This window comes from Pygoscelis adeliae, unplaced genomic scaffold (genome assembly GCF_000699105.1).
Source record: "Pygoscelis adeliae isolate BGI_AS28 unplaced genomic scaffold, ASM69910v1 Scaffold45, whole genome shotgun sequence".
NCBI classification, from domain to species: domain Eukaryota; kingdom Metazoa; phylum Chordata; class Aves; order Sphenisciformes; family Spheniscidae; genus Pygoscelis; species Pygoscelis adeliae.
In genome coordinates this window covers 12,081,714-12,094,625 of record NW_008825114.1, presented here as the reverse complement: position 1 = coordinate 12,094,625, position 12,912 = coordinate 12,081,714, and the positions used below count along the sequence as shown (strand labels likewise).

General features: G+C 38.7%; 1 protein-coding gene across 1 annotated transcript in view; it reads left to right on the top strand.

Moving 5' to 3' along the window:
• The first annotated feature begins 833 nt into the window (after positions 1-833).
• Positions 834-12,912, top strand: part of TLE1 (transducin-like enhancer of split 1 (E(sp1) homolog, Drosophila)) — a 70,996-nt gene continuing 58,917 nt past the window's right edge. The window contains exons 1-2 of the mRNA XM_009328104.1: positions 834-893; positions 988-1,032. Coding sequence (XP_009326379.1) covers positions 873-893; positions 988-1,032 — 66 coding nt within the window. The 5' untranslated portion in view covers positions 834-872. The remainder of the gene's footprint in view (positions 894-987; positions 1,033-12,912) is intronic.

Below are 12,912 nucleotides of genomic sequence, written 5' to 3'. Positions count from 1 at the left end.
AATTGTTTAAGCCATTTATTACTTTAGTAATTACTTTAGAAATGCAGTGTAAACTATAAACATTCAGTATCGCAGCTGTAAGTGAAAATTGCTGGCTTACGCAGTGTTCCCTAGGATGCTTACTAGTGTCATAGAAAAAAAAAACAACCAAAAAAACCACAACAAAACAAAAAACGAACCCAGAAAGAGTTTGCCAGAGAACAAAGGGAATGTTGAGGCATTTGCCCTCAGTGAAAAGTAGTCAGAATTATACTGTTGCTAGTGACGAGATATGCAAGTGCCAAATGCAACTTCTTTTCATTTATGAAAACAAAAATAAAACCAAACTTGCTAGTAAATGATAGTCAGTTACTGATTTTCAAGCTGTGGGCAAGATAACATTAGCTAGAGTGTACTTAAGGTTAAGAATTATAGACATACTCAAGTTGTAATTGTAAACGTGAGTGGTGTTACTTGGCAGTAATTTACTAAATGTTGTATACAGAGAAAGACCTCTGTTTTACTACTGAGAAGTAGTAAACTGGAGAAATTCAGATCCTGTTATAGCTTGAAAGTTGTAGCGCTTCATAGCAGCTCTTTGTCAAAGCATGAAGACTGGATGTGCTTGGGTTCTGGAGACAGTTTGGGTCTCATACAGCACCCATGAAATACCTTTTAAATTCCTTGTTCAGTCTTTGTATTTAAAGTATGAGTTAAATCTTTCTGTGTTTGCTTGTTAGTTTGTGAGGGTTTTTTTTTAATTAGCTGCTTCTGTCAAAATACAAATAAAGTGGGTAGATGTCAAAACGAATGACATAACAGTTACATTAAAGTGTGATCTATTTTGTAGCCTTAAATTGGAATGTGAGAAACTGGCAAGCGAAAAGACAGAAATGCAGAGGCACTATGTGATGGTAAGTATATTTGTTTTTTTCTTTATTTCAGTAACTATCTCCTAGTACAATGTAAGCCAGCATAAGAAAATAATGTATCCTCCTTTATTTGCAGTATTATGAAATGTCGTATGGATTAAACATTGAAATGCACAAACAGGTAAGGCATTTTGTTTTCCAAACCACAAAATTTGCAGTCTGTCTAGTGCATTTAAATGTAGCTGTTCTGTTTATGTTCGGATGACTCTATCATGTGTCTGAATCAATAGGCTGATTTGTAGCCGTGATTAGTAAACCTTTGCCTACCTGCTGTCAAATGAGGTATAGATTAGGTTGAGCAACAAGGCTTTCTTGGTATTGGTCCTGAAAGACATTGGCAAAAATAGGAAAGGTCTTGTGTCTGCGGTTTCAAAAATATAATTCAGTGCTTGATGCGGGTTTTTTTTGATGGTGGTAGGGCCTTTGATGTGTAGAACTGGTCTTACGCATGTGTAGCATATGTAGTGATAGTTGCTCAAATCCTTGCCATTTAAAGGTATGCAAAGATTAGTGACTTGGAAAGCTCTAGTTATGACTATGAGTTTGCAAGTTCCCATAAAATTCACACTTATGGCCACTATAATGGTGAATAAAAAGAGTATTGAACTGAAACAAGACACTAAGGACCTCATAAGAGAAGAAAAGCTAAATGATTGCTCAGCCCAGAGCACCCTCAATTGAGTAGTCATTGTCTGCCAAATAAAGCATTAATGGCAGGGTGTAAGTATTCTGTAGATATGCTGACATTCACTTTTTCATCAAGATGCTGGTACAATAAGTCTTTCAGAAATCGATGGCCTCTTTAAAAAAATTATCATTAGATGAAGTTGCACAGTTGGACACATTTCAAAGTGCAACAATACAATTCTTTCGTGATGTGTATGTGCTATTTCATCTAAAACTCTTGTTTCATTAAATTAAAGAGCATGGCTGACCGGCTAGGGCACAGTGAAGAAATTGATTAGTTCAGGCTTCGGATCTTCAGTATATTCAAAGACTTTCATTAAGCAAGTGAATTGCAGAACTGAATTTTGCTTTTGTAACTCTGAACTCTTTGATTTTTTTGTTTTGTTTTTCCCCTAAAAATATCATATTTGATAACGTGGTATTGTAATTCCATGATAACGTTCTGTCTGCAAAGCTGGGTAGGTATTCTCTTGGTTTTTAAAGGTACACTTGTTTGAATCCAAAATGCTGGTAAAAGAAGAAATACTATGACAACCTCTTTTTTTTTTTTTAAGTAAAGCACTGAATAGGTAGATGGAACAACTGGAGCAGTGTTTGACTTGGTTCTGTACTGTACCTGCATTAGCCTTCTTGTGTCTTGTGTTTTAGAAGAATGTCAGTTTTTCTATAAGGTGACATTTCCAGGCTTTGTGATTTGGACATTTCTTTCTTGGATTTTTTTTTCTTCTCCTAAACAACTTTTTGGCACACTGTAACCTGTGAGGAAGCCAACATCTGTATAGAAGCCTCGTTTGGTGCAAAATGGATGTTGTTTTCAGACAATCTTTGAAGAGAATGTGTGACTTGAGTAAATATACTAGGAATTAACTTTAGATAAAATCAATTAAGCCCACAAGATTAAACAGTGTCAGAACTGAGGTTTCCACTTTGACCTTAACATCTGTGTATTGCACGGGTTTAATGTTCTGTATGTATGGTAACCATAATTACATACTCGGTAGGCAGTGATACTTCGGAAGCTTTTAAGATTTATGACAGAGCATTATACCTATGTTGGTTCTAGCCGGGGAAAGTAGAGCATGCTTGCTCTTTGTATGCTGTTAAGAAAAGAATAAGCTTTTGAAGGCATAAATGCATATCCCTGGATATGAGTCTCGGATACTATGCTTTTACATGTTAAGTAATTCTAATTTCCGATAAAAGTAGCACCTTCTTGTTAAAGGCTTTTGACTTAGATGCCTGCAGTGAGGATGCCAAGTGGTGTTTACAGTTCAGTATGTAGGTGGTCTTAGGTTTTTTTGTTTCCTGTAATCTACCAATGACATTCTTCTGAATTTCCACTGCTAACGATAAGTTCTGAGGAGGCTTTTGGCAGATAGTAATCATAATTCTTATTAAAACTGGTGATGTCTAGCCCCAAGGGTGTAGCCAGGCTCAAATTGATGCTTTTTGCTGGCTGATCACCAGCATGGCCTAAGTGCTCATTATGTTGTAGAGAGGGCCTTTGGAGCTCTCATTACGTTTGACAGGAATTCTCTCTAGGGGGAAACTGGGCATTAGCTAGACTCCTGACAGGCTGAAATTATTCCTGCTTTATGGCTTATAACCAAATGCTAGCAAGGCATCATCAGGGGACACGAAAAATTGTCATTTCTGACAACATCTTTGTTACTGAAAAATGCAGTGATGGGGAAACTTTCCACTGAACAAGCTTTAATGTTTTAAGGCCTGCCTCCTATGTGGATGCTGCACTCACTCTGTGTGAAGCCCTTCAGACTGCTTGGGCTGTTGATTGAAAAAACAAAAAATTACGCTGCAGCAGTGTTTCTTTATGCAGCGTGGTGCATACATCACTGTTAAGGTAGAGTCACTTCGATAAAATGAAGTAGTTGCAGTTTGCCTGCATGTGAAAGGGTTGCTTTCTTGTACTGATACAGTTGCATCTGCAGTTCCCTCTTCATTTGATTTGGTAATCTATTACAATTTGACTAAAACGAAGTTAGTCAGGATTTGAATGTTGCTATAAACAGACTTAATTGAGGTGAACTTTACATACACAAACAGCTGTACTGCAGAGCTTTCCACCTGAATATGTTGCATTTGAGTCCAGAAATGCCCATGATAAGGCTTCCTTCACAACTTTAGCTTTGGCATGTTGCATTGTTTAATTGCATAACTGTGTGCTTAAATGCAGGTATTGCTGCTGCATTTCAACCTGCTGGCTGAACGGTGATCAGGAAATAATTTTTTGGCACATTTGTGGCTGGTTTGTGGGGTATTTTGGGGGGCTTTTTTTGGCCTTGTTTCTCTGTGGGGGTTTTTTTTGTTTGTTTTGGTTTTTTTTAGAATTTCAAAGGTTCATTCTTAAGAGGATGTTGTGTGTGGATTCTTATACTGTTTTCAGAGATAACTATTTTAAGGTGAATAGTTACTGACTATGGTTTGCATACCTGAAACAGAAACAAGCAACTGAGGATTCATTTAGGATAGATGCACTTGATTCAGATACCGTTTTCATATGTGTCAAGAAGACAGAATGAATAAGGACGTTTTGTGTGGTCTTAAGTTCCTCTTCTGTCTTATACTGTCCAGGTCAGATTTTTCCCACGGTGACATCCGTGGCTGGCAATGCAGATGCATCAACTGTTAGTGCCAAGATGCAGAGTTGGTTGGGTATTAAAAATCACGCTGTACTTAAAGGGTTGCTGCCTCTTTATTTTCACCAGCTCTGTCTGTCATCTTCTGTCGTAAGTCAGAAGATAAGGCTTCCTGTGCGTTTAATGCCTAGATTGTTTAGGTGCAAGATTAGCTTTTGTTCAGTGGCAGGCAGCCAAAGAAAGACAAATTCATCACTGCTAAACCAACTGACAGACTATATAAACTACTACAGTTTGTGGGTTTCTGCTGTCCCAATGGTGATGGCTAGGTTTCCCTCTCTTTGGGTGGGTTATTGTGATCTCTGTGACCTGCCTGGAGGCAGACCTGTCATTCAGTAGCTTGCCTCTTGTAGAAAAGTATACAAACTCCCAAACTGCATTATGTTAACCAATTGCACAAGAGTTAAGTGTCTGTTTTAGCTTGGACTGTTTTGTGGAGTCATTTCTAATGCTCTACGGCAAAGGACAGAATCTGCTACTGATATCTCATTGGAACATCAGTCTTCAGGAGTGGGTTAAATAGAAGAGAATTAAGGAGCTTAGTTAGCTCTCTACAGCTCCTGAGTAGGATGGCTGTGCTGTTGAAAGGCATTTAAAGATAAATTAATTTTTTTCTTTTTTCCTACTTGCATTTTAATTATTGGAATGAAAAACTTCATGAATCCTTAAGGTTTTGGTGGTGTGCAGTGAGTGTTTCAAGAGCATTTTACAGTTGGCACTGCCACATAAGACATGCAAAACCTGTTTTTTATTTAAAAGAGAAAATGGTAAGTTTGATTGGGACATAATATTTTTCACCCCAAAAATTGTACTTATTCTAAAAATATTTGGTTTCTAAATGAACACAGTTCTATCACCAGTGTAGTCACTTCAACCACAACTAGAGTTGCCAGTTTGAACAGGGAAGAAAGACTAGAGTAATGACCTCAACCTTCTCGACTTTTGAACCACATTCAAGCTTGAGACCAGCATTATTGTTTAGGAGTTATCTGGCAGATTCAGAGCACTGTGTGAAATACATCTCCATGTGGCTTTTAGATAACCATATTGTCAGATACCATCTATTGTGTCAACTTCACATACAACTTAATCGGAAAGTATGTCACAGTGTAAACACTGTACATATGTTAAATACTGCCTGATCATCTCACATTGTAGACTTTGTCTACCAGATTTAGGTTCCTCACAGAACGGTGCAGTGAGAGAGGAAACGCGTTCCTACCAGCTACGTTGTTAAGCTTCCCTTGCATTGCTGGAACTTAGGTTGCCAAATGTCAGTTGATGTACTTCATGGATTGGTTCAGGTGGACAAAAAGAAAGTCTTGGTATTTTTTGGGGCAGGGAGGAGAGTAAGAGGGAAGATGTTTTGTGAATGTGCAGTACCCCTTCTGTCACAACAGATTCCGGGGAAAAAGCTTAATGCTTTTCCTCCTTCTGCTAGTAGTTATACCAAATCAAACTGAGCATTTGAATTGCCTTTCCTCCCACCCTACTCCAGCACTTACGTGTTTTGTGGCAAAGCAGTAAAATTGCATTGTGCCTCCTGTGCAAAATGGAAGATAGGATCTTCTAGGTTTGATAGTAGGTCACCATTGTCATACAGTAAAAGCCCTTAAAAACAATTTTAGGTTAACTGGCACTTATCAGAAGACTGCACAGTACTGTTATTTTAAAAATGATAACAGCTTTGAGTAGAACTAATGAGGTTATCTTTCCACTTGAAGTAAGATTTGGGGATATCTAATGGCAATTATGTCAAACTACTATTTTTCTTTTGCATCATACCTCTTAGCTGGACTCTGGATGTAGCTATTTGAACAATAGTAGTTGCTCACATAGTTCCTTTCAGAAAGGGGAAAAACAACAGCAGACAGGGAGAATTCCCGATTCTTCAGCATGTATTTGTCAAAACAGCTAATTTAATGGATCAGTCCTTACGATTACTCGTAAGCCATGGCTTTTAAAGTACTTGCAGGTTGGTCCCATGTTCAACCCGAACTTGCAACCTGTGCTTTTGCAAGTATCAAATTTCAGTCTTAAGTATTTTGTGGAGGTAATCTTTTGTGACATCTCTGGGCAGCACTCTTTGTGTTTGACCAACCCGCATTGTGAAGAATTTTTTCCTTCACTAACTGGGACTTTGCCTTTCTGTGCTTATGACCATTGCCTGCCTTTTGCTCTTCTGCTGTGCACCTCTGAGAAGAGCCTGGCTTAGTCTTCTCCATAATCACCTCTTTGTCAGCAATCAGATTTCCTCTCCCATTAATCCTCCTCTTCTTGAAACTAACAAATCTAACTTCTTCCTGGTATGTTGTGATCTGATTCCCTGATCATCTTACTGGTGTCACTTAGTGCCTTGCTCCAGTTTGGCAACATCTTCCTTCCTGCCAAACAAGGGGAACAAAAAGGGGAACAATTTATTTTAATCAACCAGCTGGTTATAGTCATGCTATTGCATCGTAGTATGAGGTGTAGCCTTCATAAACACAAGGGTGTGGGGCTGATGCATATTCAACTTGTCCTCCAGGACAGCCGTGCCCTCTTCTGCAAAACTGCTTTCTGGCTGTGCTGTTGTGTGGAGGAGGTTGTCCCAGGTGCAGGACAAAAACCAACCTTTGTTTGCTTTCAACCTGGTTTCCACTATCTTTATTTGATTGCCCCTAGTTCTCAGAATAGACAAGTGGTTGATGCCTAGCTGCTTTTTCAATGCACTCAAAATTTTATATCTCTGCTGTAACCTATCTGTGTTGACTTTTTTTCAGGTTGGGCAGTCCCAGCCTGCACAGTTGTGTAGCTTGCTTTGATCATCTTCCTTGCTTTTCCCTCAACCTTTTTCATTTTTAACTTAGCCTGTTGAAATGAGGGGACTAGAACTACTAATTTTTCTTTCTTTTTTTGTTTCTTTACTAAAGTTCTCAGTATCAGATTTCTCTGTTGACTGCCATGAAATGCTGAACTGCTGGAGTCACCTTTCACATTGGAGTTCTGGCTCATGAATGATGATTGTAAGCTCAGGAACCATCACTTTACATTGAGTCTAGGGATGGCTACTCCCAGTGTGCATAAATTTTGTTTATATAAAATGCTTTTCATTGCCCACTTAGACTTGTAAGGTCTCCTTGCAGTTCTTCAGCCATTGTTTTTACTTTGAATGAATTCTCTTATGGAGCAAGCTTTCTTACTCACCGCTTGCTGTCTTTTCCAGGCTGCATTGCTGAACATATTCATCAAACAGATTGCAGTAAAGGCCCCTGTGAAACTCCACCAGTGACCTGTTTGTGGCATAGTGCTGGAGATAATGGAAGAGTAGATTAGAGCTTGCTGAAATTGAGTTTATTCTTAACTGAACTCTAGTTTAAATCTGAATAGGTTTAAAAATCAGTCATTTCCTGAGGTTGTCTCTTTTAAAAGAAGGCCTAGGGTTGCACTTTTTTGGTACTTAAAAAAAACAGCCTACCCTGTTGCTGTGTCAAGATTCATATAAACAAATGGAAACAATGTTGAATTCTCTCACTTGGAACAATAATCACAGTATGTTTAAGTGAAATTGGAATAGAAATAGGTTTATAGCATTATTTCACAGAGCAGGAGTAGTATTTCAAGTTTGTAACTGTTGAGGATTATTTTAGTTGTTAGCAAGCCTAGTTGTTAAAAAATATACTTTCTAGTATGGGGAAAGTGGTTCAGGAAATTAATCAGTTTGGTAGGTTTCACTGAACTTTTTATAATGATAATAGTATTCTGTGGCTAATGATAAATTGCACAGTGTTTAAGAAGACTCTAATCTCTAATTGGGGATTGCTTGAATTGTTCTCACCTTTCTTTGTGTTCTTCAGATGTGAACAAATTAGCGCAGATGATTAAATTACAAATTAAAGTTCTTTGAGGGGTGTTGGGTAAGCTTTCTGTGAGGGCTGCTTATCTGGAAGTGTCTTGTACTTCTCAGGTGATCTGAAGAGCTAACTAGCCTTTTTGGCTATGTGATAACAAAACAGAAAACTGACGTTAATTTGTGTTTTGGTGTAGGGTTGGGTTTTTTTTGTTTGTTTGTCCCCCTCCCCCAGCAGCATGGATGTTCTTTTTTCTGTTCAGTCTTTTTTTATTCCTCTCGAAGCTTTTTGATGTTTGTGTAAACAGTTGGTCAAAGCAACTTACTTGTAAGGTGACCAGTCAGTGTATTGACAAGAACAGACACAATAGAAAACTGCATTAGGAGGCAGGCTGTTGGGATTTGCAGTAAATATATTACAGAACACAAGTGAATTGCCGATACTGCTTGTTTAGCAGTTTGCAAGGGCAATGGTAGTATGGATTTTTGAATTAGAAGGGAAGGACTGTTCTTTCTCTGTGCTGGAACATCTAGTTGATGGCTGAGGATAAAATTGATTTAGAGAACAAAACGTTGCCGCCTCTATTTGTGCCATTTTAAAGGCTTCTATGGATTAGCAAGCAAAAACAAAAAGATAGCTTTCAGTTTTGGAGAAGGGGAGCAAGAATGGGTATGCTTGTTCAGCTGCATCTTGATTAGGTATTAAGTCTATGAGGAAACCTGCTTTTGTTAGGTCAAGAAAAGGAAAGGACATCTGAAACTGGGTGGTTTTTATGATCTGTGGAAATCTGCCTATTTATGAAATTGTTTTAAAGTGTTCTAAAACCCCTGAATTGCTGTGGTCTCTGCTTTGTGGTATGATGAGCTCAATTTTTTTTTAAATGTAGAAGTCTGAATTAAATCCCAGGCGGGAGGGGAGGAAAACCCCACAGTTTCTTGGGAAAAATAACTAATAGATCATTCTTTTGCAGTGTTGCCACAACAGTTTCCATTTACAACAGTGTTTTGTTTTGTTTTTTTAAAAAAAAGCTGAAGCGTTTATCGCTGTTCTTCATGTGTGAGTTTGGGTGTAAGGTCATTCTGAATTTCTGTTTTTGTAACTGGTTATAAGGCTTCCAGCCGTTACTTTGCAGACAGCTAGCTGTCTGTGGCCTCAAATGATGGACGTAAATTGCCAGTTAAGCAAACACAAAATCTTTAATTAACAAGACCTATGGGAAGCTCTTGGGTTGGTTGTTTAAACTGAAATATGAACTGTAGAATCACAGCACTACAAAGCACCTAGTGCCTCCCTGTGTCCTAGCAGGGTTGGGTATACCAGTGTCATTCCTGATGGAATGCTTGTCCTATCTGTTAGCAAAGACTTAACAGTAGTGGCGACTCACAAGCTCTCTAGGTAGCAGAGTGCTTTTATGTCCTTGCTGTTGAAGTGCTTCTTCAGTTACAACTTCAATCTTTTCTGTTGCAGCTTCAGCTCTTTACTATGCATTTTCTTCACTGTAGATAGCGAGAGCAGATCATTCTCCTGCCTTCCAGAACCATTTTGTATACCTCTGCAGTATAATGTTCATTCTCTGAATGTTGTTGCCCAGCTGAAATCCAGTGCCCGAAATAAGTGCAGTACTCCAGGGGAGGAAATGCTGTGCTGAGTAGCATAGAAGGTTGACTTACTGTATGGTTTACTATTGTGGCAGCCTTTTTTGCAACAGCATGCTATTGACTTATGTTCAACTTCTGATCTGCTGCGACCGAGAGATTCCTTCCTGGCCCATTATTTCCTTTTCCTTTATGTTCTTGTCTAGGCATGCTATGGTCCTTTATCCCTATTTATCCCTATCCTTCTTTTTCCTTTGTGGTACATTTTTCCATTCACTGCAAAGTGAGTTCTGAAGCTATTCTCTGGCATATTCTGTCTTTCTCAGCTTGAAGCTCTCTGCAAATTAACGATTAGGGCAAATGAAGAGATCTTCATGCTTGTTAGTGGGAAATACTGAAAAATACTGGGCCTATCATGCATGCAGCCCTTCTTAATTTACAGAAGAGAAGGATGTATTCATACATGGTTTAATCATCAAGCAGTTTTGTACTTGTTCCTGTGAAGTTTTAGCTGTGCTGTACTGTTTGTGTTGCTCATAAGAGTGCTACGACTGTCTAAATTCTTAGCAAGGATGTTAACATCATCCGCCTCTCTTAGCCATAATTACTTTACCTTTTTGGACATTACATAATTCTGATGTTGTTTACTGCTGAAAAATACTTCCGAGTTGTGATTTATGTCCCTGTTTCACCTAGATATTTATGGATAAGAAGCTTTTTAATGCCCCAAACTTAAGGAATAGTAATTAAGCTGGAGCGTCTTTGCTCCTTCACTTGCTGTTTTCTGTCTGTTAGGCACTGTCCTGTCATAGCTTCCTATCCACCTGACACTTGCAGGTTCTGCAAGGTGTCCACTAGCCACCCAGTCTTCATTAATGTGCTCTTTTTATTTCATCAGGCTTAGTCAATTTGAAGACATTTTACTTGGAACAGTCTGATCTGTTCCTTTCCTGTTTAAGCTGCAGCGCTGACCTTGTGTAACTAGTAATTTATATTAATTATGAGATTGGTAATGATTCTTGTAGAGTTAAGACAGATGCAAAAAAGTATAGACTTTTTGGTGTTCCCAGTGTCCTTTGACCTTATTACTTTTCTAATTGAGGGGATCGAACCACTTCTTTGTTCTCCTCCGACTATTCCAACCTGTAGAGCGCTAGCTTTACTTTAGCTGTCACTTAGTTACAGCTGGCACGTAGTTACAGAAATATGTGCTTGTGCTGTGTATGTTCATACTGCCTCACCTGACCTAGTTTCCACTTCCTGTACGCTTTCCTGTTTGTATGAAGGCAGTTAAGAATTTGGGATTTAGTCTTTGGCACAATTCCATCCCTCTGCTTTTTCCTCTGTCCCTTCTTCCATTCTCAGGTCTATTAACTGTCATCCATGTCCTTAATATTGTTTCATAAAGAAAATATCAGCTCTCCATAATGCCATTTTGTCTCCCCCCTCAGTAACAGGTCCTATAAAGCTGATCTTACTAGTTGGCATTTGCTTTCCTGAAGTCTTACTGGCTTTTTCATTCTTCCTTCCTGTCCCGATGATTATAAACTCTGCAATGATTGTCAGTCTCAGTCAAATTAGTTTCTATTTGGACAGTTTCAATCAGTTATTCTATATTAGAATGTAATCTAGATGGTATCTTTACTAGTTTTTTCTATTCTGTGAGCAACAGAATACATATGTACATATGAAAATAATAAAATGGGGTAGAAACTTATTGACATGTTCCCAAGGTTTTGCTGAAAGACTTCCAAACCTTTTTCTCATGTAGTGAAAATCTCCATTATTTTCGCCTTCCTTTCAAATCCTGCGTGGTGGATAATCCTGCTAGTTGCTAAGAAAAGAGTTGTCAATCTTTGTGTTATTCATTAGTGAGTCACCTGATGGCACCTGAAGCATTGATATGAACACCTTTTTAAGGCCTTAAATTGTTTCTCTGACTTGACAGATTTTTGAAACTGAGCTGTGAATATATTTTGTAAAATGGTAACATTACATTTAAGATACAAAAGTGCATGTGACTTACTTGGTAAGTTTAATTTGGTAGTTATTTCTAAAGTCCTGGTGAATGTAGTTTATTGAATTTTTTCCCTATATTTCAGGCCCTTGTCTTGATGTGTCTTGTTTATTGTCAGATGGCATGCTTGTTGTTCTAGTCAAGTCCAGATTCTACTGCTATTATAGTCTTACTTGAATGTTGATAAGGACTGAATCCTGACTGGGAGTTTTGTTATTGACTTGCATACTGTAAATGTATATGCTTGGTTTGAGGAACTCTGTGCTCTAATTTTTAGAAGCTGTGTGGTTCTAGGCATTTCTCCAGCTGTGCAAGGGCTCTGACTTTCTACTGCCATCCCAATAAAGTGGCTCAGTGTGGCAAGTGCTGCAAGGATGTATGCAGGAAGTTGGATGTGGCTTGTGGGAGTGAGAGCAAAATAGGAAGTAGCTTTAAAATAATGTCCTAAACTAAATGAAAGCCAAAAGGGCTCTTTTCTGACAGGGGTGTAGCCGTTACAGATAAACTCCTTTTCTGTGCCTCCTTTCTTTTTCTCTTCTTTTTGTCTCCTCCTTGTTCTTGCATAGTGTAGGGTTGCTCAGTTGTCCAGAGTAAATTAAGTTCTTAATGTCCTTAAGGGTAATAATGCAGAGCATGCTGGATAATTTTGGAGACCGTGCTGCTTCTAGAGTACCGTAAGAGCACATGAGTGCAGTCCTGTGGGAAGAGGGAAGCTCATCCAATAGCTTACTGTTCCCCCAAAAAAACTCTGCTCCCAGCTTAGTTCTCCTGGTACTTCAGGCCGCTCTGCTACCTTATGAATGCCTCCTGTAAGCCTATTTAACTCGCTGATGTGGTGGTCTACTAAGCTGGCCCTTTCCTTCCTCCTATAGTAATGTTTTCTGCTTGACTAGTTAGTTGTGATGTTGGACAAGTCCAAACGTCTCCAGTGCAGTTTGAAGACAGTGTGTGTCTGGAAGCAAAGGTAGCAAGACCTTCTCTTCTGGATTGGAGTCAGCCTCTGACTTAGTCAGCATCTCATGGAATCTAAATAAAAGTGGGAACTGTGTGTGCTGGAAAACAACTTGAAAGTTAAAAAAAAAAGCTCCCTTTGACATTTAAATACTTTTGTGTGTATTGAAGGTTAGCTTAGGCATGGAAATTAAGCTGTGGAACTAAAATTTGCATAAACACACCTTTTGTAGTTGTGAGTGCTTGAGCAAGATGGGCTGAAGT